Raw genomic sequence first — 27387 nt, 5'->3', positions numbered from 1 at the left:
TCTTTACTACCTTCACCATCATCTTCTCCCTCTTGGCCTGAGAGATCCCTCCTGGCCTATCTGGTCTCCTAACTACCTCTCTTGTTCCTCTCTGGTCCATTTTCTACTCAATAGTCCAGATGGCCTTCTTACAGCATAAATCAGAGTTTGACATTCTCCCACTCACTACTGTAGTTACATTCTAATGTACTTATAATAAAATCCAGGTTTCTGTCTTTGGTTTGCAATGTCCTGCATGATCTGGTCCTTGCTTACCTATCCAAATTCACCCCTTGGTTCTGTACATCTTAGCTACACTCTTATTCCCCCATTTCCCTGAATAGTACAAGCTGTTTTCTACCACAAGGGCTTTTCTTTTTTTTTTTCTTTCCTTCATTTTTTTTTATTAAGGTATCATTGATATACACTCTTATGAAGGTTTTACAAGAAAAAAAATGTGGTTACTACATTCATCCTTAATATCAAGTCCCCCCACATACCCCATTGCAGTCACTGTCCATCAGTATAGTAAGATGCCACAGAGTCACTACTTGTCTTCTCTGTGCTACACTATCTTCCCTGTGACCTGCCCCCACACCATGTGCACTAATCATGATAACCCACAATCCCCTTCTCTCCCCCTCCCCAACCACCCACCCTCCCCCGCCCCTCCTCCCCTTTGGTAACCACTAGCCCCTTCTTGGAGTCTGTGAGTCTGCTGCTATTTTTTTCCTTCAGTTTTGCTTCATTGTTATACTCCACAAATGAGGGAATTCATTTGGCATTTGTCTTTCTCTGCCTGACTTATTTCACTGAGCATGATACCCTCTAGCTCTATCCATGTTGTTGCAGATGGTAGAATTTGTTTCTTTCTTATGGCTGAATAGTATTCCATTGTGTATATGTACCACATCTTCTTTATCCATCTACTGATGGACACTTAGGTTACTTCCATATCCATATCTTGGCTATTGTAAATAATGCTGCAGTAAACATAGGGGTACAGATGTCTTTTTGAATCTGAGAACTTGTTCTCCTTGAGTAAATTCCTAAGAGTGGAATTCCTGGGTCAAATGGTATTTCTATTTTTAGTTTTTTGAGGAACCTCCCTATTGTTTTCCACAATGGTTGAACTAGTTTACATTCCCACCAGCAGTGTAGGAGGGTTCCCCTTTCTCTTCATCCTCACCAGCATTTGTTGTTCCTAGTCTTTTGGATGTTGGCCATCCTAACTGGTGTGAGGTGATACCTCATTGTGGTTTTAACTTGCATTTCCCTGATAATTAGAGATGTGGAGCATCTTTTCATGTGCCTATTGGCCATCCTGAATTTCTTCTTTGGGGAATTGTCTGTTCATATCTCCATCCATTTTTTAATAGGGTTATTTGCCTTTTGGGTGTTGAGGTGTGTGAGTTCTTTATATATTTAGGCTGTTAACCCTCAGGGCTTTTTTATATGCTGCCAGCAGCAGCCCCTAGCCATTATGCCAGAGAAACCCACAGCAGATCCATTTCTATGATTAAGTTCTACCCAAACCAAGTCAGTTCCTTATCCCTTCCCATAGAATTCTCTCCATGTAGGGAGTATTCTGGGTCCTGGGTCATATTCCTCTCCATTGCAGTTTTTCTTAGAGAGCAAATGTTTAGATAATGCTTGGGATTCATTTAGGGCCCCCAAAGAACTCTGAAACCAAGCACATATTCTGCCATGCCTCCACCTGGACTCTTCTTCAGATCATAGCTTAAACATCAAACTGTCAGGGACACCTCTCATATAAAAAAAGTCCCCTGATATTTTCTTTCTTAATACCCTATTCCTTTTCTTAGTAATATTTGCAATGTTTTATAAAATCTCTAATTTTGCAGAATTTTCTAATTTTGTAAAAGTTTTTTTTATCGGCTTATATTTTGTCACCCTTACCATTCAACTAAATACTCCATGAGGAGAGGAGTGCTGTCTATCATTTTCACCATTCTCAGTAATCATAACCCTAAGTGTCATATAGTAACACTTTGTTACTATATGTTTCATTTAATATTTGTTAAATGAAAAGATGATAAAGGATATGGGACATGGAGTTCAGAAAGAGATTTTTTTTTTTTAACATGAGATAGACTTAGGCATGCATAAGAACTGTGCTAGTCTTTAGGCCCTGTGTTGGTGTAAGAATTTTCTTAGATTCATAGCTCTAGTTTCTTGGTCATTTATTTCACCCCATAAAGGGGAAAGCGTAATTGTAAGCACAGAGTCCTTGACTCTCAGAAGTGGAAAGTACCCTAGAGATGATTTAGTGTCTAGCCCAACAAAGGTTGTCATCTGACATCTTCTTAAAAACTCCTAATAATCACTATCATCTTTGGTAGTCGATTTTACTGTTGGACACTTCTGATTGCTAAAAATACTTTCCTTTTTGAGCTGAAATCTGCCTTTATATAACTCCTGCCTCATGTTCTACTCTCTGCCTTCCAAGAAAATAAATTTACCTCCATTCCTCTTTTCTTCCCATGACTGCCCTTAGGGTCTTTGTCTCCCCTGACTTTTCTCCAGGCTGTGTACTTCCAGGCTCTTTTGCCTTTGCCATGATTTCTAGGTCTCCCACCTCCAGTTTGGTCATCCTCCTCTGAGAATTCTATTTTCTAAGGTTAGCCTTGCAATGTGATACACAGAGAAGATCTGCTTCCCACAGAAAATAGGGCAAGGTCCCTATCTGTCTGTTTACCTTTGCATACCCCATACTTAGCATAGTTGCTAGCACACAAAGGGTGCTCAACAAATGTTTGCTGAATGAGTGAATGACCTCCCTCCCATGCTGAGTGTTCTTACATCTCCAGCATGTCAACAGCAAATTTAATTTACATTGATCCTATAAGGTTAAGGGTTTTTATCTCCATTTTATAAATGGGCAGATTGAATCCCAGAAAAGAGGCAGTGATCCTTGAGTAATGATCATGCCAAAAATAGAATTCAAGTCTTCCAGCCCCAACTTCTGACTATTGGGCCAGTGGTCTCAAAGTTTGTTTTGTCCTAGCAATAGAACTGCTTTTCTGCAAAGGTAAGATTATATAAAGCCTGGCGTATAAAAATTAAAATCAGAGCTGTTTTGAAAGAGGCTGGTATGAAGCCCAGACCCCTGCTCACTTGGCCTCCCTCTGGGGCCCCCAGGGCTCTGTGGAGTACAGTTTGAAAGCATTGCAGTCCTCTACCCTGGCATTATCCTACTGAAGGCAGCCAGGGCCTCATTTGATAGGCCTTAAGCAGGGTAGTACCTCCCAAAGCCCTAGGCATGATGCTTCATTTTTCCACTACATAGCATTAGGATAAGATCTAATGATACTGCCTAGTCCAGGTGCCACCAGTTTGGATTTTCAGATCCATATCTCAGTTACCATGCTTATCATTGCTGAGAGAAAGAGATACTTACTGATTTGCATCAGCATCTGGTGAGCCCCTGGCATCGTAATCATAATCATTGTTCACATTTATTAGATCACATGAGGCAGGTGATAGTATCCCCCAGCTTTGTTGAGTAAAATGAGGACTAGAAAGGTGAGGTTATATAAATGCAGAAAGTAGATTTCATCTTTTTTCTTGAGCTATTGTAGAGAACATAGGTTTGCCACTCTAACTCTGAATAGAGAATAAAATGACAATTCCCCACTTTTTAAAGTCCATCCTGCTCTATTTTCTCATTTCATGTTCTCAGCATGACAGAGGGTGATTTTTTTTTTCCATTTTACAGATGAGGAAACTGGTGCTTAGAGAAGACAAACAACTTGCCTGGGATCACATACCTAGTGCAAGGCAGGAGCCCAGGCATAGGACTCAGGCCTCCTGTTTCCTGGAATGAGTTCCTGTTCTTGTGTCCCACATGGAACACTGCTATGGGCACCTGTCCTGGGAAATGGGAATGTGAAACCTCATCTGAAGAAAGGGGGTGGGATATATTTTAGGTATCCTGGAGCCTTACAGACTTCTCTCTTCAGAACCATTTCTAGGGAAGGGCTTCATCAGTTAAACTCCCTGAGGTAAGAGCAAATAGCTGTCTCATGCTAAATCTGACTTTAAGACCATGGTTACCAAGCAATTTTAGGCGAGTATTAGAAAGTAGTCCTAAAATCCTAAAATCCATCTTGCCCCAGAGGTCTTTTTGTATGCCAGAAAATGTGCTTCATTTAGTGTTCACCAGAGGCCTTAAATGAATCCCAAGCATTATCTAAATACTTGATCTCTAAGAAAAAACACAAAGGAAGTGGTATTGTACAGCACCCAAGACACCTCCCATAAACAGAGAATGCTGTGGCCAGGGCTCAGGAACTGACGTGATGGGAGTAGAATGCACTCAGAGTCTGCCTCGGGTTCTGCCGTGCAGTGGGTAGGGGCCGCTGTGTAGCTTTGGGCCATGGCTTGCATGTAGAAATGTCAAAGTGAGATTCCCTTCACAAAAGCTTTCATAGCCATTCTCTTTTGATATTCCCAAGCCCCTTGCAAGAAAGGGGCTTCCCATGTCATAGATGAGGAGACAGAGGTTCTGAGGGGAGCACCATTGCTTGCTGAATGGCAGAGCCAAATTCTAACCCAGATTCTGGCCTCTGTGTCCATGCTCTCACCACTGTATAACCCCAGCTTCCTTCGAATGTTTCTGTAGAAGGCAAATATGAAAGGAGGGAGGGAACAAAGGAGCAGATCCTTTGCAGACAGGCCTTTAACCAGACATCAAGAAGCAGTCTTAGATGTCCTGCTGGCTGAGTGGATTGGCTTCATCTCCATTTTAGAGATGAGCCTTCATCTAAGCAAATGTATCACTTCTCCAGCTCCCTGTTCACTGCTCTAGCATCTTATATATAAGGCAGCCTCTTCCTAAAATAGCTCTATTTTTAAGCTTTTCCTTATCCAGAAAAAGGATAAGACATCCAGACCAGAAGAAACCTCAAAGACTATCTAGTCTAAGAGTAAGAGTCTCCAAGGAGATCCACATCCCTGAGTAGCACTGGGCTTCACTGCGGCCACCTACTGAGAGCCAGAGCCACGAAACGCCTCCTGAAACTCAGTCCACAGCTTTCTGTTTTGCTGCCTCTTGCTCAACCCAAACAGGTACCGGGAAGCCACCATCCTAAGAGTCCGTCCAGGCTAATCCCTGCTCTAACTCTGGTTTTACTGTTTTTCAGGTGAAACCTTTGTTCTGGGGAACAGTCTGGCCCGGTCCTTGGAGCCCCACTCAGACTCAATGGACTCTGCCTTGAATTCCACCAACCTTGTCAACACCCCGCAAAATCTTCGAACCCCTGGGTACCGGCCTTTGTTTCCACCCTGTGGCCTCCCACTGAGCACTGCCTCAGCTGTGCGCAGGTTGTGCTCCAGGGGTAAGTTTACCAGAGCTCTGGCCCTCCCTTTCCTTCCTTCCTGAGCTCTGGGAGGCCAGGGAAACAGTTCTGTTGCCCTCTGACCAGGGGTCTGAGCTTACAATTTTGCCTCATTGGGCACCTAGTTAGGCACCAGCTATAGCTCTGCAATTGGCTTGAGAATAATAGAAACCACAGACCTGGAGCCAAAGGGACAGGGAGGAATTCATCCATTCATTCATTAACCATTCATGGGCACCATCTGTGTTTGGCACAGGGATGTAAAAACCAGTCACTTCTTGTCCTCTGGGAGCTCCCACTCTTATGGGAGAAACACACTTAAGCAGATAATTTTGAAACATCTTGAGTATAGTTAACAGAGATACGCTTTGGGTAGCATGAGGAAGAGAATACAGCATGAACAAAGGCACAACGGATAAGACCTAGCACATATTGTACCGGGAAATACATGCAGCTTGGTATTGCTGACGCATAAAATGAATACTGGGGCTTCAAAGAAAAAAAGTCTGGAGAGGTCAGGAGTTATGTCACAGAAGACCTTAAATGCCATGGTAAAGAGTTTGGAATTGATTGTGTAGGCAATGCAAAGCTGAAGGCTTTTCATTAGAAGCAAGACCTAAATAGGTCTGTGTTTTCAGTAGATCATTGACTACTTTGTTGAGGGTGGATTTAAGGAAGGACAATACTAGAGAGACCAGTTTGCTGGTTACCAAAATGGGCCAGGCTGAAAGGGATAAAAGCCTGGATTAGGGCAGTGGTAGAAGGTTTGTTGACAAAAGAATAGATGTGAAAACTGTCCATAAGGTGAGTTTGGTCAGATTTGAGGATTATGCAGAAGGAAGGAGTGTGAATGTCTCCCAGGTTTCTAATGGGGTAACTGGATAGACGGTGGTGCCATTCACTGAGAGAGGGAACCAACCATAGAACAGAAGGAAGGCGAGGGAGCCCAGGGGCCATCTAGGTGATATCCTGCAAGAGTGGCTATGCAGGCCTGGAAGTCCAGGGAGAGGAAATCCCAGACCAAAATACCTCTAAAAACCGAAATCAGTCAAAGGGAGAAATAAAGTTTAAAACCCATTTATTGCTTACAAACTGCAGTCCAGGGTCATCTCTCTCCTCTCCTCTGGAAGAAGCAAGCAAACCAGCCAGCCAGCCCCTCCCTTTAAACTCTCCTGTTCAAACACGCCCTCGGTTGCCCAGGTAATTACCCATTGACATGGAGATGAACTTCTCTCCACGCCAGAGGATATGCAAGTCCACTAAAGCCAGGCGAGATACTCTGGAAATGGTACAGTTTTACCCAAAAGGCCTAATTCTCAGGGAAGAGGACTGTGCTGAAATCAAACATTTGGGAGTCATCAGCACACAGAATTCAGTTGAAGCTGTAGGGCAAATGAAACCCACTTCCCAGAAGTATATGTAAAATGAAAAGAACAGTTGGCCAAAGATGGAATAGTGCAGACCAACAACAAAGTTAGGAGGTGGGAACAGAAAGAGGATCCCACCAAGGAGACAAAGGAATAGTCAAATGTGAGGAAAAACAGAAGGATTTGATATTGTTGTGGCCAGGGGTACAGAAAGTATTTTAAGAAGATCATAGTACACAGCAAAGTTTCAGTAAAATAAGGACTGAGAAATAGCTACTGGCTCTGGTGATTAATAGGTAGTGATCTTAGCAAGAGCAGCTTCAGTCGTGGAGGGTGGTGAGGGCAGATTGCAGTGGGTGGGATTATCACAGAGAGCTTGATGAGAAAAAGAAAGATGAGGACCTTCAAAAGAAGGTCTTCTAGAGTGGGAGCACACTAGACATGTTTATCAGCAGACAACATGAGCCTTCCAAGAGAAGAAATTAAGAATACAGGAAAGAGGAGAAAGTAAGATCTTGATCATGGTGGGGAGGATTAGGGATCAAGGACACAGACAGATGGATCAGTCTTGAGCCAGAAGGAGGCACTCCTTGTTCTCTGAGACTGGAGGGAAGATTAACTGTGGCCATGAGTGAATGGAGAGCGGGCTGAGTAGAAAGGCCTTAGGAGTGCTGAAAAGTTGAACTAGTCATGAGAAGACAGGAAGAAATGGATCAAGGAGAAGGAATGGTTTGCCAGAAGCACCAAAGGCCCAGCTATGTTTGGAAACTAGTTTGGTTTTCTTCTGTTGTGGGTCTTAGAAACCTAGATGTGGGATGAGAAGATAGTTTGAGAAGGTCTCATGTTGAGCTAGTAGACCAAAGGGGCAGGAAGTGGGGAGGTGTAAAGGAATCAGAGGCGCTAGAGGGAGAGCAGTGTGAATCCACACTGGATCTGAGCAGGGTGGGATTAAGCAAGGCTGAGAGGAGGCTGGAGGATGTGCAGACTGTACATTTATGCTAAACGTCTCTGTGCTGTAATGGTTGTAGTGGACAGTAAGTCTCAAGAGAGTTGTAAAAGTTAGAGAATGGGATGGTTAAATGTTGAAGTAGGTTTGTTCCATGTGACAGCAATAACTAGACAGGGGCCTTGGCAGTAGCTATTTGAAGTAGCATGGAGGTGAAAGTCCCTGGAGGTAAGGTAGTTGAATAGATTGCCTCTGAGGATTATAGCAGGAATTGGAGTGGAACAGAAGGTAGTGGGTGAGGTACCAAAAAGTCTTCATTTAACGAGGGATAGAAACCCAGAGATAAATACATGACAGTGATCAGGAAGAGCACATGGTCGGGTACATGTTGAGGCCTTTGAAGAATGTGAGCTTTCATAGGAGGATAGTTTAAACGCACAATGGGGAGGCAGGAGAATGTCACCTCCATACACTCACCAGAGACTCCCCCAGCCCAGGGACTCGTGGTATGAAAGAACAAGAAGACTCCATTATCAAGGCCTGATGGAGCAATGGAAAGAAGTGACCTTGGCGGAGAGAGAGTTTTCTGGAAGTCTCGGACAAGGGAGGAAGCCCGGGGTGCCCCTCTCCACCCTAACCTAGCAAGGCAGCACAGTGGAGAGCAAGGAACCCTGAAGTTGAGGCCAAGCTGAGCCTGAGGCTTGGGTGAGTCATCTCACCTCTGGTCTTCAGGTTTCTCATGTAAAATGTTGTTTCCACAGGAGTGTTAAAAGGATCAAATTGAAGCAGGGTGTAGGATCGTTTTGGAAACCAAATCACTCCCCAGGTATGAGGGAGTTACTGTTACTATCTTCCCCACAGCCCTGTTTCTGTTAGGAGTGCTTGTTGATAGGCCACCTCGAATGGCACTGCCTCCCAGGCATCTCCATTCTCCTGTGGATATGTTGTGAGTCTGTTGGCCAGGCTGTGGTCTGAATCTCTTTTGACCCTGAAGAACCACATAAGGCTAGAAAAGGATTCTATTTTGTTGGCCCTAGAATTGTTTCTCTAAAGAATTTTGAGTCTTATCTCTTGACCCAAGATGATTAGGCATCAGTTTGTTAGTCTGGCCTCTTATGGGTGTGCCTCACCTACTTCAGTCATTCTCATACTGAGATACTCTGCATACTTCAAAGAGTAACCACTAGCTGTACCCACAGGGTGGAGGAGGAGAACCCTGGTTTAGTCTGCAGAAATTAGAATAGGAAAAGACAGAGACAGGGTACCAGCTTGTCTCCTAGCTGTGTGATCTTGGGCAAGTCACTTCAGTTCTCTGGACCTCAGTTCCCTCATCTCTAAATGTAAATGACACTTCCTTCAAGAGGTGTCAGCTCAAATGAGCTGACAATGGTGGGCAGTCTTCATGGTATTCATATATCAGACTGTCCACACTCACCACTGCCACCTGGTGCATGCTGCAGTCTTCTCTAGCCTGCAATGTCATAGTAGCTTTCTTGCTAGCAAGCCGCCTGGTCACCTTTGCTTCTGCCCTTGCCCCCTAAAGTCTATTATCAACACAGACTGAGAGTGCTCCTGTAGCTGTTGGTTGGCTCTTATCACTCCTTTGCTCAAAACTGACCTTCATCACTCAGAGAAGCCAGTGGTTTTTTAGTGGCATACAAGGTCGTCTGTTATATACACCACCACTCTCCCCACCCTATCACATATATACCTCTCCATGTTATTTCCCACCTCTATCTCCTTACTCTGTTGCAGCATGCCGGCCTCACTGCTAAACCATAAATATGCCAATCAAGGTCTTTGCTCAAATGTCATCATATCAGAGATATCTCACCTAACCACCATATTAATTAGTAACTTCCTACTCCCTGCCTTCAAGGAGTATATATTCTAACAGGAGTAGGCTGACAAACACATAAATATATCTACTATATATATATCTAATTTCTATTGTACATGTAAATATATGTATAATATCATTGTGTGTATGAGTGATTCCCATCACAATCTAGGTAGAGGAATTAGCTAAGATGGTCCACTGGAGGACACATTAATGCATATATCTGCTGTCCTTAATTTCTGCAGTTGGTCTCTATCTTGGCATCACAGTGGATTTTTAGGGCAGGGAGAAGTGGCTGGCTTACAGAGTCCTGTCCAACTTCCTGTCTATTAACACCTCTAAACAGCCATCAGAATTTCTACAACTCTAATCACCCCTGCTTGCTCTAGCACATTGATCTCCTTGTCTGAGAGAAGTGCGAGAGAGAATAAGTTTGACAGATAATATGCTAGAGTCCCTTCCCCGGGAGCAGAGGCTGGGCCACTCAAATTGTGCTTCCACTTTTAGAGCTGGAAACCTGAAGGAAGGAAAATGGAGGAGATTTTTTAGCCTTTGCAAGAGTAGGCCCATCTGTTTTCACAGGTGTGCTTCAGTCCTGCCACTTAGTTTGTGTGACGATACAGACATAATAAGCAAAGCAAAGTCTCTGTCTCAAGACAGACACAGGACTGGTCAGAGAGACAAAAAAAAAATACACAAGTAACTATTATATATGATGATTCATTCATTCAACAAACGTGTTTGAACATCTAAGGCAGACTGGGCATTTTATGTGTTGGATCCTGTAAAAGGAAAACACTCTCCTCCTCCTGTGTGTCTCCCCCACTCTACACTCTATTCAATACTACTTCTCTTCTGACACCAAATACATGGGTTCCCCACACACTAAGCAATTCTTCAGCTCCATCTGGGTGTCCTACAGTTCAACTCAGTTCTAAACGCTATCTACCTGGAGATCCCTTAGAGTAAGGGTTCAGTCACTGAAGGTGCCCCCCACAACAGACACTTCAGACCCCAGTCAGAGGTCCAGGGTGTTACCTGTGCTACTGACTGGCTATAAATTGGAGGTACCATGATCCCTTCCTTGGATTCAATTAATTTGTTAGAGTGGATCACAGAACTCTGGAAAACTATTTACTTACTCAATTACCAGATTTTTGTAAAAGGATATAATTCAAAACAGCCAGATGGAAGAGAAACATAGGACAAGATGTCATGACCTCCAGATGCACCACTCTCCCTGCACCTCCCTGTGTTCTCCAGAAGCTCTCCAACCCTGTTATTTTGGTTTTTTATTGAGGCTTCCTTACATAGGATGACAAACACATAAATATGTCTACTTATGTGCCCCCTAATCATTGGCCATTGGGGATTGAATTCAGTCTCTAACCCCCTTCCCATCCCTGGAGGTTAGGGGTGGGCCTACAAGTTCCAACCCACTAATCACTTAGTTGGTTCCCCTGGCGACCAGCCCCCTTACTTAGAGGCTTTTCAAAAGTCACCTTACAGATATACTCAGGTGTGGCTTGAAAGGGGCTTATGTATAACAAAAGACATTTTTGTTTCTCTCACCACTTAGAAAATTCCAAGGATTTTAGGAGCTCTGTGCCAAAAAATGGGGATAAAGACCAAATTATAAATCATAGTACCACAAAGACATAGCAGGGAACAAAATAGAAGACAGATAATAAACAAATACATGATATTATTTTAAGTAGTGATATGTGCTAGAGGAAAAAAAAACTAGAGTAATTGGATTGAGAGCAACTCTATGGGGAATGGAGTACTTCTACTAGGAGATCAGGTAAGACCCTTTTAAGGAGTCAATATTTGAGATGATACCCAAATATTGAGAAGGTATTAGGTATGCAAAGATCTGAAAAAAGAACATACCAGATGGAGGAAATTACAGGTCAGAGAACAAAAGCATAACTTACTCAAGAAGCAGAAAGCAAGCTAGTGTGTCTGGAATATGGCCATAGGCCATAAAGAGGTTGTGGGGGGAAATGAGGTCAAAGGTAGAAAGGGCCAGATGATAGACTACCTTCCAGACCATGATAAGGAGTTTAGATTTCACTTCATGTGCAATGTGAGGCCATTACATTGAGTTTTTAGGGAAGACTGATATGATCTAATTACTTTTTAAAGGTTGCTTTGACTGCATTACTGAGAATAGATACTTAGGGTGGTGTGACGGGAGCGAATGTGTAGAGACTGAGCTGTAACTAAGAAATGTGTAAGATGCTTTGTGAGACCAATTATCTCAGGATTAGACCAAAACAGTTTTCATAAAGGAGCTGGTCCTTGAAGCCAACTTATGCATAACTAAGAGTTTGCCAACTTTGTTTACTTTGCCAACTTCGTTTTCTGGAGTTTCAAGGAAAGGAGAAGTTGAAAGGACAGAATGGGGCACATTCCAGGCAGAGAGGCTGATATGGGGCACATTCCAGGCAGTGATGATCAAAATACAGAGAACACAAATCCCGCAGGGGAAAGAGGAGTTGCTGTATTTGAGCCAAAATTGAGATAAAGCTCTAGGCAGATCACTAAGTTAACATTGAGATTCCTGGCAGCCAGAAAAATGTGTTTGTTGCCTCCATGTGTTAGGCTATAGCAAGGTCAGCTGTTCTCCAGGCCTTGCAAGAGGCACTGGGTATTACCACTTTTTTTCTCTCTAGGCCCCAAGGATTTGGCTCTAATCTGCCCATCTCCCTAGATATCTCTAGAAATGGTTCCCAGGGCCAAGGCAATAGCAACCTTACTCACCAGCCCCCACTGAACCCAGGGGATTCCCTTATCCAATGTTATCCTTGACTCAGGTCCAGTTTGAATCACCTCAATGTAAAATTCCTTCTGACCATTTCCAAAATCAGATTAACCCTTAAAGAACAAAAATTTGACTTAAAAAGAGTCTCAGGCCCTTTGTGGAAAAGCCCTCCCCTCCCTGGCTGCCTCTGACTCTGCTCCACTCTGGTGCTGCTCTGAGCCTTACCCACAGGGCCATTGGGACATGCCGAGGAGAGTGGTGGGGAGTCACAAACCAGTCCCCATCATTACAGCAGGTGCCCTCCTGTCCTGCAGGGTCAGAACGATACCTGGAAAGCCGGGATGCCTCTCGACTGAGTGGCCGAGACCCCTCCTCATGGACAGTCGAGGACGTGATGCAGTTTGTCCGGGAGGCTGATCCTCAGCTTGGACCCCATGCTGACCTCTTCCGCAAACACGTAGGTGCCCCTGCCTGACCTCTCCTGTGTCCACTGGGAATCTTGCTACTGTAGACTCTGAAGGGCATGAGCTCCATATTTGTTTCAAGTTCCCTGAAATCAAGCAAGAGACACCATACAAATGTAGATAGAAACAGAATCTTGGGTCTCAAAGAACCCTTCCTAGGCATTGAGTCCAGCTCACTCTTCAATGCAGGATCTGATTCAGCCACATTCCTATAGGGGATATGGCCTATGGGTTCAGTCCTTTCCTGAAACAGAACCCTACCTTCCTAGGAGCACTTGCTCTCCCACCTGCCTGCCTTGGTCTGAGAATCAGAGGCCTCAGCCCAGGTTAAAGAGTGCCAGCCTCACCAGTCCTCCATCTTCCACTTGGCCCTCTATGAGCCTCTAGCATCTCTTCAAGTGACCATTTGGCTCTATGGCTAGGGGCTGCTCCTGATCCCCCTGCAGTGACCACACTCCTGATTTAGGGTGCAGACCAGCATCACTATAGCCCCTACAGCTTGGTGCTGTTCAGCCCTTGGGCATTCAGAACAGATAGGCTGCCTTTCATTGATAGGTTAAATCTTTCATGCCAGGTGGGGCTGAATGGTACTCCTAAGGGGTGCCTGAAGGTCTCATAGCTGCTCCGGAAGTGCCTGCTTTCTGCCTAGCTCACACAGAGGGACCCTGATACTCAGGAAGGAAGATGACTCATAGAATAACAGTTGAGGGTCAATATAAAAAGAGTCTGTGATGAGTGAAAAATACATGATGGGGGAGGCTTCCTGGAAGAGATGAAGTTGAGCTGCATCTTGGGTTTGGGAGAAAGGAAATTGGTGTAAACATGAAGAACTCGGCTTGGTAGGTTCAGAAGTAGATGTTTGCTGGGAGAGTTAATTGGAGACAGAAGGTGGAGTCCAGTGAACCTGGACTCCATGTGGCGGCACTTCCCTGGGTGGCCTTTAATGAGAACCTGGGGTGGTGAGACCAACCAGGCCTCTGATACCACCTTCCTCCATACCACCAGGAGATTGACGGCAAGGCCCTGCTCCTGCTGCGCAGTGACATGATGATGAAGTACATGGGTCTGAAGCTGGGGCCCGCACTCAAGCTCTGCTACCACATTGACCGACTGAAGCAGGGCAAGTTCTGAACAGAGAGACGCCTCAGGCTCGACCACTGAGGGTCAGACAGATGGGGGCGGCATTCTCTCCCAGGAAAGAGGGCCGTCAGCCTGTTCCCGGGTGCCTCAGGACTCCAGGAGGCTGTGTGGAGCCACCACTACTACCCCTCCTGCCATGATAGGTCCTTCCATGAAGGATGCAGAGGGAGAGTGTGGGGACCAGGGCCGACGCTGCTCTTCCCCTCAGCCCTGCCTCAGCCCAGAGGGCCCCCTGTATTTATTTCTCAAGCCTGGCCAGCTCTCACCAGGACTCAGACTGAACACCTTCCAAGTGATGGAGGAAGGGGCTGACCCCTGCAGCCTCCGATGATGGGGCCCTGAATGATACCCATACCACATCCCTTCACCACCTGCTGGGCCTGGTGTGCGCCCCATTCCCCACAGCTCTGCCTTCTTCTTACAAGATCCCCAGACTCCAAACTCATGGTGCAAACCTCTACCTTTTTTTAAAAAAGATCTTATTGTTAATTTATTTTTTCTGGCACTTCGGCAAGCCTTCCAGTTCATACTACAGTTGTCCCTCCAGACACTGGGTTTCAGGAGGAGAGTGACTGCCCTGCCCTGGTCCCAGAGAGATGTGGTCCCTTGCTAGAGGACATTACACTAGGGCCAACTTTCTCTTTAGAATGGACAGACCCACAAGGCCATGACCACATCTCTCACCATGAGGAAGAGAGGAGCCCCATCACCTTCCCCTCTCCTCCTGCACTGGGCCCATATTGTCCCCCACCATAGCACCTTGCCCTGGCCAGAACTGCTGCGGAAGGTTAGGCCCAATGATTTCAGGCCAAGAAGGCCCTAAGGTAGGTAGAAAGAAAGGGTCTCCAAGCTAGAGCTTGGTTGCACCCACTCCACTGTCCTTATGCTTCCTTTGTAAGCAAGTCAGCTGCACAGCTGCCCCTGCTGCCATCTGGACTTATTTTATGTTAATTTGTTTATAAATAAAAAGCAATATAGATGCTAGTGTCTTTTTAACCAGTCAGTAGACAAATCAGTGTGCCTCCAATAAGCAGGTCACCCCCCTCTCTTGGTAAAATGAGGAATCTGGACAAGATGGTGCCTAAGAGTTCTCCTTCCAGAAATCCCTAGGGTACAGGATGCCCCCTGGGGCCCAGTTTTGTGTATCCCCCCAGAAGGCAGTGTGTGAGTCTGTTCTCTGCCCTCAGGGGCTTCATCTGGTGCAGCTAGTGGTGTTTGTAGCAGCCACGCAGCCCAAGCAAGATCAGTATTAGCATCAGCAGCTCCAGGGAGCCCCAGTGGCTGGGTTCATCCTTTTTGTGGGGTGAGGAGAAATGCAGGCTAGCCCAGCCTGCATTGTACCCCTTGTACAAGCCAGGAGCCAGATACACCAGTCCAGGGCCACGTGGCCACATATCCCCATTTATAATGGTGTTGCAGGAGAAGGTGTAGGGGGCAGTGGTAGAATGAAGAACACCTGACAATAACTAACAGTTTGATATCACTTTGTACCCCACAAAAGTGCTCCACATGAGTTAGAATTAACTCATTTCATCTCAGCAAACCCATTTTATAGATGAGGAAACCTAATTTCATCACATTGCCAGAAAGTACCGAAGTACTTGTTTGAAGCCAAGTAATCTCACTCCGAGGCCAAGGCCAAGGTTTCAGCCAGTCCAGCTATTTGCTGATGTGCTTTGGGTGGGTCATTTCCCTTATTTGGGCACATCTGGCTATGAGGATTTTAGATGAGGTAGCTTCTGAGGGCCCTACCACCTTTTACCAGTGACTGGTTCTGACAGGGTCCTAACTTACAATGTCTTTTCCACCGAGAGGTTCTGGCCACCATCCCCATGAAGCAGTCAAGATCAGGGCTGCTGAGCCAGAATAGACCCCTGTTTTCTACAGACTCCTAGACATTGGGATCTGATAGGCTGGGCTGTTTACTCAGGGTACTACCAAAGAAGACCTTACTGAACACTGACGGTGAACTTCAGGATGTGACCTTTACCCAAGAGACACAGAGTCTAAAGGTAACACCAGCATATGTGGGCAGGCCAGACATACTGCAAGGCTGGGCCTTGTGGAGCAAAGCACATCCACCCTACCTTACTCCCTTGTCACCAGGAGCAGACAGCTGACCAGTGAACATGTACTGAGAGCTTCTTGTGCTAAGTTGTTCATGTACATTATCTCACTTAAAGTTCACTACACCCCTCTAGGATAACTACCATGTGCCCCCATTTCATAGGTTGGGAAACTAAAGCTTAGAGAAGTTACTTGCACCAAACTCCATAGCTAATAAGGGGCATGGTACTTGATACTGCCTGCAGCATCCACCACAGGGCCTTCGTCTTAGGTCCTCCTGACACTCAGACTCAGGACTCCTCAGGCTATGCTGGGCAGGGCCTTCCCCTCGAAGACCAGCAGATCAGAAACAGCCTCCAGCAGGTCAGCATGAAACAGCCCACTCCAGGGAGTAGTCCTGGAGCCTACAGTTATCCAGACTGTTCTTTGTTGCCCAGGTGACAGCTCAGGAGTAAGGGAATAAGGCATAGCAGGGAGAAGTGGGATCCACCTTGACTTAGAAGCCTCATGCCCCATGACTCCCTAGTTCCATAGGCATAGCTTCCAGGGTCCCTGCAAGGGGCATGTCCAATTGAGTCACTATACTAAGGATACCCAAAGCTGTGGCTTTTTAGTAGATGCTTATAGTTCACACACAGAATTCCTAGTCCAGATAATTTATAATTGGGGTCATTTTTACCATAAGTAAAATGTTGCCTTGAAACAGCTGACATTCCATTTGTATCTGGCTTCCAAGGGAATAGAACTAGAAAGGTAACCAAATGTCAGATTCTGTAGGAGCAGTGGGATTTGTTAGCCCTTCACTCTGGGTCAGAACTGAATGTTATTTAAGGAAACAAACAAAAACTTTTGAAATTGTTTCACAAAGCCAGGCTGCCTAATAGTGAGTCACCCAAAGAAGCTGAAGACCACACACAGGTGAGAGCACTCCACTGACCCCACAGAGTGGGCAGGTAAATGGGAAAGTGGGACTGGGGGACAGAGGCCTCCTGGCACCAGCTCAACATGCCCACCCTCAATCCATGACAAGGCCAGGACATAGACTCCAGTGCAGAGGAACATCAGAAAGAAAAAGTCCAGGAACTTCAGGAGATAGAAGAGCCCAGGTTCCACTTAGGGCCAAATCCCTCAGGAACCCTCTGCCCCTTCCGCACCTGCACCCTGGCTGTGTGCCTGCGGCTGCTCCACCCTGCCTCCATTGCCTGGCCATTAGTCCTGAGCAGGAGGGTCTATAGCACTTCCGCTGGCATCTGAGCTCTTTCTGGGCTGCGGCACTGGTGAGCCAAGTGGTCACACTGTTTGTGCCCTAACACCAGCTGCCACCATCCCTCCCCAGAGCCGGAAGGTGACTCATCCTTCCTCCCTGCAGCCAAAACTAAAAACTTGGAGATCTTCTGGCCTAAGAGAGTCCACACTCCTCACGCTGATACTCACCCCAGGTCAGCCCATGCTATCACGGAAGCTGGAAACCTCCCACTTGGGGACCGTCACAGGCAAGCATCAGAACCACGTATTTGTGCCTAGTCTGTAACACCAGGGCTGCTGCAGAAGTTTCCAGGGGCCAGCAGCTGAAGGGCCCAAGATACCTGTAGGGGCTGACATGCAAGGGGAGGGCCCAGGACAGGCTAGAGAGCCATGGGGCCCAGATGGCAGAGGCTCTGTCCACACCACTCCTCCTGAGTTCTAGACTTTGCTCTTCTGACATCCTGTCCCTCCACATAATGACTGAGCTCAGTACCTGCCCCTCCCCTGCCCCTCTACCCTCAGCTGGCCTCCCTGGGCAAATAGTGCAGACACACCTGTAGTTTCAGGGATGGGGATCGTGTGGGCCACCACTCTCCAGAAATGGGAAGAGCCATGTCCACAGCCCCCTTTGCCTACCTCTTGAATTAAATTCAAGAATTTTTTTTTCTCCACTGCCGAGAGGGGTTTTTCAGTGTTCACAGACATCCAGACAACACTGAACTCATGTCTGCTACCACCCGAGTTGCCCGCAAAGTACCGTCAATACTGGCAGAAAGCCTGAGATGCTGTAAATAACCCAATTATATTGTAATGCATTTAGTGCTTACAATCAAAGACAATTTTTACCCCCCAAAAAAGAAGTGGAACTAATGTTCAGCTCACATAAGATTGTTGGAGAGCCAAGGAAATATGTAATACAGTGGTTTAAAGAGATTTCCAGTAAGAGCGGGAAAAGTCTGGGCACTCAAATCAGTTTGGACAATTTCATGCAGAAAGCTGCCTGATAGCAAGGCTTCTGGAGAAGTGTGTAATGTTCTCTGGTTATGTTCACATGCTTCATCTGTCAGGGTGCCTCTCCTGGCTGGCTGTTCCTGCACAATTCAACCTGCCTTGAGTTAACTATCAACACAAAGTGACTTGAGTTAACCATCTAAAACAGCCACGGCCCCAGTTACACAGTTGCTGTGAGAGCAGCTCCTGGTGACAGAGTCTAGAAAGGCCTCAAGGAGAAGAAGGGAAAGCATGGAGAGCTTAGAGCTGTCTTTCTGCAACTCAGAGCTGGGGATGCAGAGATGGGTCAGATCTGCCTGGGAAGGTGGGGGAGACAGGTCTCCTCAGAGCCTCACTGCTACCACTTGGGACCCTTCCCCCACACCATAGCCAAGTTCTCCAGCCAAGCTTCTGCCTCAGTCCCTAAGGAAACAAAAATTGATTAACCTCTTCAGAATGGCTGCCTAGATGAGGAAGGCCACCTCCTCAACGCTGTCAGCTTCCCCAGCCTGAAGCCTCTGCCTTTGTATTCCACCCTCCCTCCCAGGGATCAGGACTTTGAGAAGCTGTATGGAAAAATGCTACCTACCTCTGCATAATTAAAAGAATTTATCAAAGCAGGAGCTTTGACAAATCACCCACATTTTGGTCCCTGTCAAACAGCAGGTGGCAGGCCTGTCCTAAAAGAGCTGGCAATGCCTGACCTACTTTTCAAGGCTCTTCTAGACAGCAGCCTCCATCTCTGGCATAGAAAAGTGCCTGGTGTCAGGAAGAGCCCTGGAACCTACTGCATTCTATCCATCATGGGAGTAGCTGGGCCCTGACAGGGCTCAGTGAAACCTGGGATTGGTGACTAAAGGGGGAAGATGGGGACTGGTGGCATCAGAGGACCAGCATGGGCACTGAGGTCTGGAGAGATGTTACAGAGGAAGGAAATATGTCTTGAGACTCTGAGAGCTGCCCAGAGGGAGTCCCAGGGCCAGTGCCTAGTGTATTTGGCAGGGGTGGGGGTTGCAGGGACTGCAGGGGGAGTTTACCTGATTGACTCCCAACCCTGCCTGCCTGAGGCTGGCGATCAGGAAGGCACTGTTGACTCTGGTGAGATCACAGAGGTAGTTCCATAGGCCCCACCCACTCCCTACAGCTGTGCTTCCTGCTGCCCAGTGCCAAGCCCCTAGGTGCCCTCTGGGAGCTGCTGGCCAGAGGTCAGGTGGCTGTGGGAGCTGAGCGCTGGCACCTCCCACATTCCCCCAGGAACCATGGGGATATGAGGGTCATAGGCTTTTCTTCCTATTCCTACTTACCCTGAATGCCCCCACTCCAGCTGTGTAGGCCCCCAGGCCCTGACTGCCTCAAGGATCCAATCTGAAAAGATGCAGGCCAGTGGTAGCTGCCACACAGACCGGAGACTGGTGGTGTGGGGGTGAGGGGAGGAGCTGCTGTGTGTGCAGCTGCGCAAGGCTCAGGAGGGAGGCCCCAGGTCTGTCCCTTGTTCTGCCCCTCCTCCCTTCTCTCTGGACTAAAACCAAAGGATTCCGTCTCGACCAAGAGTTCTTAAGAAGGGTCCACAAGCCTCCTCAAATTATATGTATATATGCAAAGGCCATTTTGGGGGGAAGGGCCAAAGCCTTCATCAGTGTGCCCAAAGTATAACAGCATCTCTGTGAATCGCTGTGTTTCAGAGTCTGTGCTGGGCTCATGCACAGTCAGAAGGAGCCAGTGGGCTACAGCCAGTCCTCAGAGCCTGGGTTAAGGCTGCTTCTCCAAAGACCCTCTGAACAGATTTCTCTGGTGGACAGGAAATCCCGAGGGCACGTAGGAGGCCCTGAGCCTGTGGCTTGGAGAGGGAAGACAGGACCCTGGGAGCCAATGAAAGAATATGGGGGCCCTCAGAGACCTGAGTTCTGGTCCCTCTTTGGGCACATCCCGTCAGTCTTCCCTTCTGTGGAATGGGGCAGGCCCACATGCTCTGTTCTCTGGTTCAGCCCTGTTTGACTCCTCTTTCCTGTCCTAGGCCTTGGGTGGGTGGGCAGGCCCCTTCCTGCTAGCCCTCTGCCCTCCCTCTCTCTCTCTCTCTGGTCCTGCCCAGCCCCTGCCAATCTGTGAAACTCGCAGGAGGCTTGGCACCCACTGAGTCCCCTGGGAGGCCCTGGGCCAAGCTGAGCCCAGGGTGCTGTGAGAAGTCAACAGTGAGGAATCTCAGAAGTCCTTCTGAGGGAGACCCCTCCAGAGACCCCCATGAAGAGATCACCACAAACCCAGGTGCAGGAGTGCCTCATGGAGCCCCCAAGCAAGAGGCCCCTGGAGGAGTTTCCCCCAGAAGAGTCCCAACCCGAGGACTCAGGCCTCGAGGCAGCTCCGAGCACACACATTCTCTACGTGGGCCACCTGAACCCCCAGTTCTCTGTGCCTATGCTCGCCTGCCTGCTGCGGGATGCCCTGGAGCGGCTGGAGCTGCCGGTGGCACGGGAACACATCGAGGTGGTGAGGCGGCCCCGGAAAGCCTACGCACTGGTTCAAGTGGCCGCCCACAAGGACACCTTGGCCTCCCTCCCGCGGCGCCTGCAAACAGCGCTGGAGGAGCACCAGATCCCCAAGGAGCTGGCAGCCCGTGGGAAGGAGCTGGTGTTGGGTGAGGGCCGGGGCCCCTCCAACCAGAGAGAGGTGAGAGAGGCTTTCCCAGAGCCTCACACGGCGCTGGGGCAGGGTTGGGGGGCGGGGGTCTGCCGGATAACCCAATGACATGGCTGCCAGCTTGCTCCCAGAGAGACACTGACCCTCACAGTTTGCCTGCAGCCTGGAAGCATGTGAAGGCAGGCCAAGTGGGGCTCCTCCCAGGGTCCTTCTACATTCCAGCGGGTTATTCGGGGGTCCCCATTTTCGCCTTGGCCCACCTCATTCATTCAGTTGACCAACACCAATGGCTGCTCTGTGCCAGGCCGTAAAGCAGAGGGCAAAGGCTCAGCCCTGCCCTCAGGGAGCCCAGTGACTGAGCAGAGCAGACACAGCCAGTTACAAAGCTGCACGGTGGCCACCTAGAGCTGTCAGCATCCAGGAGGGTCCTCACTGCTCTCCGGGTGATCACAAATTCGAAGGGGAAGTGAAATCCAGGGTGGATCTAGAGTGAGACAGGTACTCAGGGGAAAGACATTCCATGCAGAGAGACTGGCCCACACGGAGGAACAGTGGTGAGGGGCAGTGTTGTATTTGCAGAGAAGCAAGCCCTGTGGTGTCCCTGGAGCAGACAAACTAAAGAAGAAAGGCCAGAGGGCAGGGGCCAGGCCATCAAGGGCTGTGAGACCAAGGCAGAGCAGGGCCTTTATTGGGGACAGGAAGGAACAGTCAACTCCATGAGGTCACTCCGTGGACAGGTGATCTCGGTTTTTCCTTTGAGGTGAAAACTCCATGGTGTTTAAATCATTGCAGAACTAAACAGCTGTGACTTAAATTTCAAGACCAGAGCCTGATTTCATGTTTGTATGACAGTTTTCCATGTTCCTGATAAATCTGTCTTCTCCGGGAGCAGCAGGGCTGGTAAGGATGTGTCCTTCATCACCATGCCCCAGCCTGCACTGGGCTCATAGCCCTGGAGGCCACTTCCAGAGATTGCAAGGCAGCAGGGAGCCAGAGAAGGCAGTGGAGAACCCAGTAAAGGCAGAGTGACAATCTGACTTGCATTGAGGGCCAGGGAGGATGGATGGGATGGGGAGAGCCTGGAGGCAGGGAATCAGTGATGAGGCCTACTAGGAGAGTAGCCATGAGCACACTCATGGGCAGAGCCCTTGGACAAAGCAGAAACCATGGAAGGGGACTCAGGAAAGCTGAGATTCAGGGCTGGGGTCAATGGTCAGTGGTTCAGAAAGTGATAGGCAAGGGTTTCAGGGAGATTAGGAAGTGGGTGGATTCTCTGGGAGCCACTCTCAATTCAGAGACCTGAAACTTTGTCCCAGAAACCTCAGGGCACTGAGTTATTTCCTGGAATGATGCGGGTTTGGGCCACAGAGGCCTTTCTATGGCCCAAACCAGAAGACATTGGCCCAAAGATCCTAACCCAGAAGGGAGGGCCCTTCTTTCCTACCTGCATCCCACAGCCCACCTGGGAAGATGGCTGTCCGGCAGTGAATGGCTGGTTTGAACCCCTGACCCAGCAGACTTTCCTGCATTGGCTGCAGGGTGGTGGGCCAAATTAGACTCTTTGGCCTGAGAAGACATCAGGATGCCTGAGTGGGCTGGGCCCCTACCCAGGTGGGTAGAGGTGGGGGCTCTGGCAGCATGTAGCTTCACTGCCAAAGTCACCAGGCTTCCGACTCTTGCCCCTCACCCTGGCAGGAGGACAGTGGCCCCAGCCCAGGCTCCCGACTCCCACCAGGTGGGCTCGCTGATGCCTCCCCAAACCCGGCCCTGGCCCCACGGCAGAGGAGCTCCCGGGGCCAGCCAAGGGGCACACGCTCGGACAGCGCCATCGTGCACCAGAAGATCCTGGGCCAGGAGCAGCTCTTCCAGGGAGCCTTCCTGGGAAGCGAGACGCGCAACATGGAGTTCAAGCGGGGCAGCGGTGAGTACCTGAGTCTGGCCTTCAAGCATCACTTGCGGCGCTACGTGTGTGCCTTCCTCAACAGCGAGGGCGGCAGCCTGTTCGTGGGCGTCGAGGACAGTGGCCTGGTGCAAGGCATCCGCTGCAGCCACCACGACGAGGACCGTGTGCGCCTGCTAGTGGACTCCATCCTGCAGGATTTCAAGCCCCAGGTCTTCCCTGATGCCTACACACTCACCTTCATCCCTGTGGTCAGTACCACTGTCTCCAGCACCCCCCTCAAGGTGAGGAGCAGACAGGAAGGCCTCTGGGTCTGCTTTGCATCCCTCCTGACTCAAATGATGGCCTGAGCAGGGCTGGGCAGGGGGTGGTGGCAAAAGGGAGTTGGGGGAAGTGACAGGAGTAAAGGCTGGAAGCAGCCCTACCCCGACCCTGGCCAGGCTGCCCCCAGGAGTCAACAAGCTTTGAGGAGCAAAGGAGGTGGGATGTGGGCTGTAGCACCCACCAGAGCTGCTGTTGTCCGAACCAAGGTGATCCGCCTGAGCGTGCACACCCCCAAGGCCCAGGCTGAGCCACAGCTCTACGAGACAGACCAGGGGGAGGTGTTCCTGCGGCGGGACGGGAGCACCCAGGGCCCACTGACCGTCGGCGCCATCCAGGAGTGGTACCGGCAGGTAAGTGGCCAAGGCTATGGTTGGTAGGGTGGGAGCCAGGTCTGCAGGCCCTCTCCGCCACTCACTGAGCAGCCCTGGGCAGCCATCGCTTTCCCTTGGTGCTCCATTGCACCTTGAGTATGCCAGAGTGCCTGCATTGAAATAACCCAACGACCTCCGTATTCCATTGTTGGGTGGCTGGAGGGGCCAGGAGAGTGAAATATTTGATGTATTATGATAACCCTGAGGACTGTATACTGCATTTTGGAGGCCCTTAACATGGGGGCGTTAGTACTGGACACAGTCCCAAGGAGAAGCCTTTTCAAGAGGGACACATTAGGTGGCAGGAAAAGCAAAGGGCGAGGAGCTGAAGGAGAGAGCAAAGGACGTGGGAGCTGGCAACTGATCCTGCCCCTGGTACTTGAGAGGCTGTGGGATGCTGGCAGGACCCTCAGCTGCAGCTGCCTCCCTAAGACTTGGCCAGAGGTAGCAGCATGGCCAGCGGACCTGGCTTCCCACCTAGCAGTGCCATTATGGTGTTCTGTGGCCTCAAGCCAGACCCCCTCTGGGCCTTGCCCTCCTCCATCAGTTTAACTCCAGGTGAAGGTGCACAGGCCTGACGTGAGGTCAGCTTTCACATCTGCTTCCACAACATCCCCTCAGAAGTGGACAGTGGAGCTGAGCAAGCTGCAGGAGCAGGTGAAGGTGCTGACAGCCGAGAAGGAGCAGCTCCGACAGCAGCTGCAGTGGCACAGGTCCACCTCCTGCACCTGCTGCATCCTGTGAGGCCACCAGAGACCAGCGCAGGGAGAAGCCAGCACTGCACCTGGTGAGGCAGATGTTTGAGCTGATGTCCTCCCAATAAAACCCCGTTGGGGCTGCTGAGAGGTGGACAGAGCACTACGCTTCCTTCTGCTTCAGCAACACGGCATACACACAGGCTGGTCCCCGCGCAGCTTCAGTCCTGAGCGGACTCCGGTCTTTGTAGCTAAGAAACTGCTCTTAGCACCATCCCCAAAGACCCTTCCTCTCAGAAATAAATAACTTTGTGTAAGCTTGGCCAGAGCCATCCCAGGAGTGAACTGTAAGTAAGGGACTGTCCCTCTCCCTAAAAAGTTCATTTTGCCCAGGCTGGGGGTCTGTGACTTCAGTTGGTTAGACAGGGCCAGAAAGGAAGCCGTCATCTTGGGAAAGCCCCTCTGCAGATGGCAAGGCACACTCAGTAACCATGGTTACAGGGCAAACAGGCCACCCTGCAGCCCACAACCCTGGCTGGCTGGAACTTGTGATTGTTAAAGCTCTTTAATAAATTATGTGCACCTGGTGCAAGAACAGTTGTTTCTAGGACACTCGGTCAGCCAGTTGAATGCAGCTGAATCACAAGTCCCATGCCCAGCCCACCTGTGTCCCAGAGGCCAAGCCAGCCATGGGCTCCTACCACACAGCTATGGGAGGAGCTCAGGTGGTGGGGTTTCAGTCCACCTCTGTCTTAAAGACCAGGTAGCTTGGGGCAAATTGCCACACTGGTTTGCTTCAGTTTCTTCATCTATAACATAGTGACAATGGCGAGGGGACAGGGGTGCTTGATCATCACGCTGATGCCATCTCTCTCGAGCACACACTGGCACCTGCATGGGAAAGGTCTGACTTCCATTGCAAGCACCAACCACAGTTGGAGAGATTCTGCCGTAGGCACCTGCCATCTCCACCAGCAGAGCCAGAGACTCTAAAGCAACATCTGATCATGCTATGCCTGGGGCCAAAGTCCTCCAAAAGCTCCCCATTTCACCAAGAGCAAAGCCCAATGGTCTACACAGTTCTCCACAACCTGGCCCATCTGACCTCAGCTTCTCCTTCAACCCCTTGCTCATATGTTCCAGCTACAATGACCAACTTGTTTCATGACTTGCCTCAGGGCCTTTGCACTGGCTGCTTCCCGTGCCTGGAATGCTACTCTTCCAGCCTCATAACTTCTATTTCCTTCCTCTCCACCATCAGGTAGAAAGGAAAGGAAATCTCCTACCCACCTATCTTAAATTACACCCCTCTCCAGCACTTCCATTTCCCCAACCCCTGCTTCCATCTTTTTTTCTCCAGAGCACTTGTCCATCACACTCAGTAACTTTTATTTGCTGTTTCTCCCCAGTTAGAATACATGCTCCAGGGGACAGAGATTTGGGTCTGTTTGTTCACTGCTGTGAGTTCAGAACCTAAAACAAGGCTGGCATGTGGTAGGCAGCCAGTATTTGCTGATGAAGCAGCCAGGGGTACTCCTGCATTTCACGTGAGCCACTGAGACATCATGGAACCTTGTCAAACAGCATTTCACAGGACTGGAGGCCCACGGAACACTTCAGTTGATCCCCTCCCTCCTTCATTCTAGAGGTCCTTGACCACATGCACAGAGTAGACACAGAGAACAGCTTTGGGACTATACCTCCTTCAGCCGGGAGACACACCCCCAACCCAAGCCAGTCACAAGTGCTCTGAGACTTGGTTTTCCCACTTATCACACATTGGTTAAAGGGACCAAATGTGGTAATGGATGCCAATCATGACAGATTACCAAACCCCCTCACCCCAAGCTGCTCAGGGTCATCCAGCCACTGAACCTGAACCAGGACTTCAAAGGCTACTTGGAAACTTCACAGAGGATGGGCTACTCGAGAAGTCAGGGGAGCCATTTCTGAACACCTTCCACAAGCCAGGCACAGGCTAGATGCTAGCCCAGGTATCACAATCCTCAGAAACGCTCTTGCAGGGAAACAGGTGGCCTCTACAAAGGCAGGAAAAAGGCCAGGTGTACCTGAGCTGCTCCAGACAGGTAAGAACCTGCCCAGATCACCTGGGTTGAAGGAAAGAACATTGGTTTCCTCCCTGAGAAGCTTCTAGGCACTGGTCTGTCAATGCTGGGCTTGGAAGGCCACCCTCCTGTGTAATCTCAGCCTCAGCCCTTGTCCCTGGTGTGGTCCAGTGTGCCACAGCCAGGGAGGCAAGACTGGGAATGGTTGGACTTTTTTTGTAAGCCCTAGAAAGCCATTTGGGGTCCCTTTTCTAGAAAGGTTATACAAGTAGCTAGCACTTAACTGGTCAGTTGAGGTACTCTTCAAGGCAGGAATGGGAATGTCTGACAAACTGCAAGGCTTCACTATTATAGGAGCACAGCTGTCACCAGTGGGCATGGCAGAGCCAGTCTGGGGAATGGCTTTTATAAAAATGATTCAAGACTGTCTGATGGGAGCACTGGAATTGGAAAACACATTAGAATTCATCTGGTCAGCCACATTCAAAGTCCCAAGACAAGCCTGAAGACCTTTGTGAATGAAGACATTTTATTTCATGCCATGAGAAGTGGAGACAAAGGCAGCTGAGTTGCTCTTGGTCAGGGGGCAGGAACACCAGTTTGTGGGCCCTCAGCAGCAGTGATGGCCTTGGCCCAGCGAGCAGCAGGATAAAGGGAGCCTACTTCTTTCCTGGGTCTGACGGAGGAGGTGGGCTACCTGGTAAGAGGAACATTTTCCTCCCCAACCACCCGTATCTAAATGTCACAGAGTAAAGGCTGCTGAGCATCTGCCAGAGCCCGAGCCCGTCTCCGACTGTGCAGAGGAACCAGCTGAGTCCACATGCTCAAGCAGCCCAAGGGCGGGTGGGTGCCAGGGTCACCAACATGCCACAGGGGCACAGATCCAGAATCACTGATTTTGTCTCAAAGGAAAAGCCATTCTGGACCTTCCCTGGACACAGAAGGCCAGGCGGACCCATGCGGTATAAGGCAGTCTGCTGGCTAATGCCCTTTGGTCTGCTGCTCCCTGGCCACACGTGTGCGGTCCCAACTCCACGCCTGGCAGAGTGAAGGACTCCTTCACAAATCACACGTTTACTCCGTTTCTCAAGATGGAGCAGCACACTGCCACCCATGCTGCTTTGAATGTCTATCAGCTCAGAACCTAAATTTGAAGCCCTTTTGAGAAATTCTGGTTCCCATAAAAAAGAAAGGCTCCTCTCAGTTTCTCAACTATCAGATCATGTATCTCA

General features: G+C 49.1%; 2 protein-coding genes across 3 annotated transcripts in view; both read left to right on the top strand.

Moving 5' to 3' along the window:
- The window catches only part of SCMH1 (Scm polycomb group protein homolog 1), a 220165-nt gene extending 205323 nt beyond the window's left edge, over positions 1-14842 (top strand). The window contains 5 exon segments of the mRNA XM_037002370.2: positions 5145-5339; positions 8414-8431; positions 8434-8478; positions 12574-12716; positions 13729-14842. Coding sequence (XP_036858265.1) covers positions 5145-5339; positions 8414-8431; positions 8434-8478; positions 12574-12716; positions 13729-13854 — 527 coding nt within the window. The 3' untranslated portion in view covers positions 13855-14842.
- Positions 14843-17921: 3079 nt separating this feature from the next.
- SLFNL1 (schlafen like 1) lies at positions 17922-27370 on the top strand. 2 transcript variants are annotated; one of them, XM_017670586.3, is made up of 4 exons: positions 17922-20829; positions 22495-22983; positions 23230-23373; positions 24016-27370. In XM_017670586.3, the coding sequence occupies exons 1-4, from the start codon at positions 20404-20406 to the stop codon at positions 24136-24138; spliced, it is 1182 nt and encodes a 393-aa protein (XP_017526075.2). In that variant the 5' UTR covers positions 17922-20403; the 3' UTR covers positions 24139-27370. The 2 variants fall into 2 exon arrangements, with proteins under 2 accessions (XP_017526075.2, XP_017526080.2); XM_017670591.3 differs by having other exon boundaries at positions 23942-24050.
- Positions 27371-27387: the final 17 nt, after the last annotated feature.

This window comes from Manis javanica, chromosome 4 (assembly GCF_040802235.1).
Source record: "Manis javanica isolate MJ-LG chromosome 4, MJ_LKY, whole genome shotgun sequence".
Taxonomy (NCBI): Eukaryota; Metazoa; Chordata; class Mammalia; order Pholidota; family Manidae; genus Manis; species Manis javanica.
Note: the sequence above shows the minus strand (reverse complement) of the source record. Positions and strands in the feature narration are given on the sequence as shown.

Coding starts and splice junctions, on each gene's coding strand:
- SLFNL1 (XM_017670586.3), top strand. CDS start 20,404: ATGAAGAGATCACCACAAACCCAGGTGCAGGAGTGCCTCATGGAGCCC. Junction 22,984..23,229: donor TCTCCAGCACCCCCCTCAAG/GTGAGGAGCAGA, acceptor GTCCGAACCAAG/GTGATCCGCCTGAGCGTGCA. Junction 23,374..24,015: donor TCCAGGAGTGGTACCGGCAG/GTAAGTGGCCAA, acceptor ACATCCCCTCAG/AAGTGGACAGTGGAGCTGAG.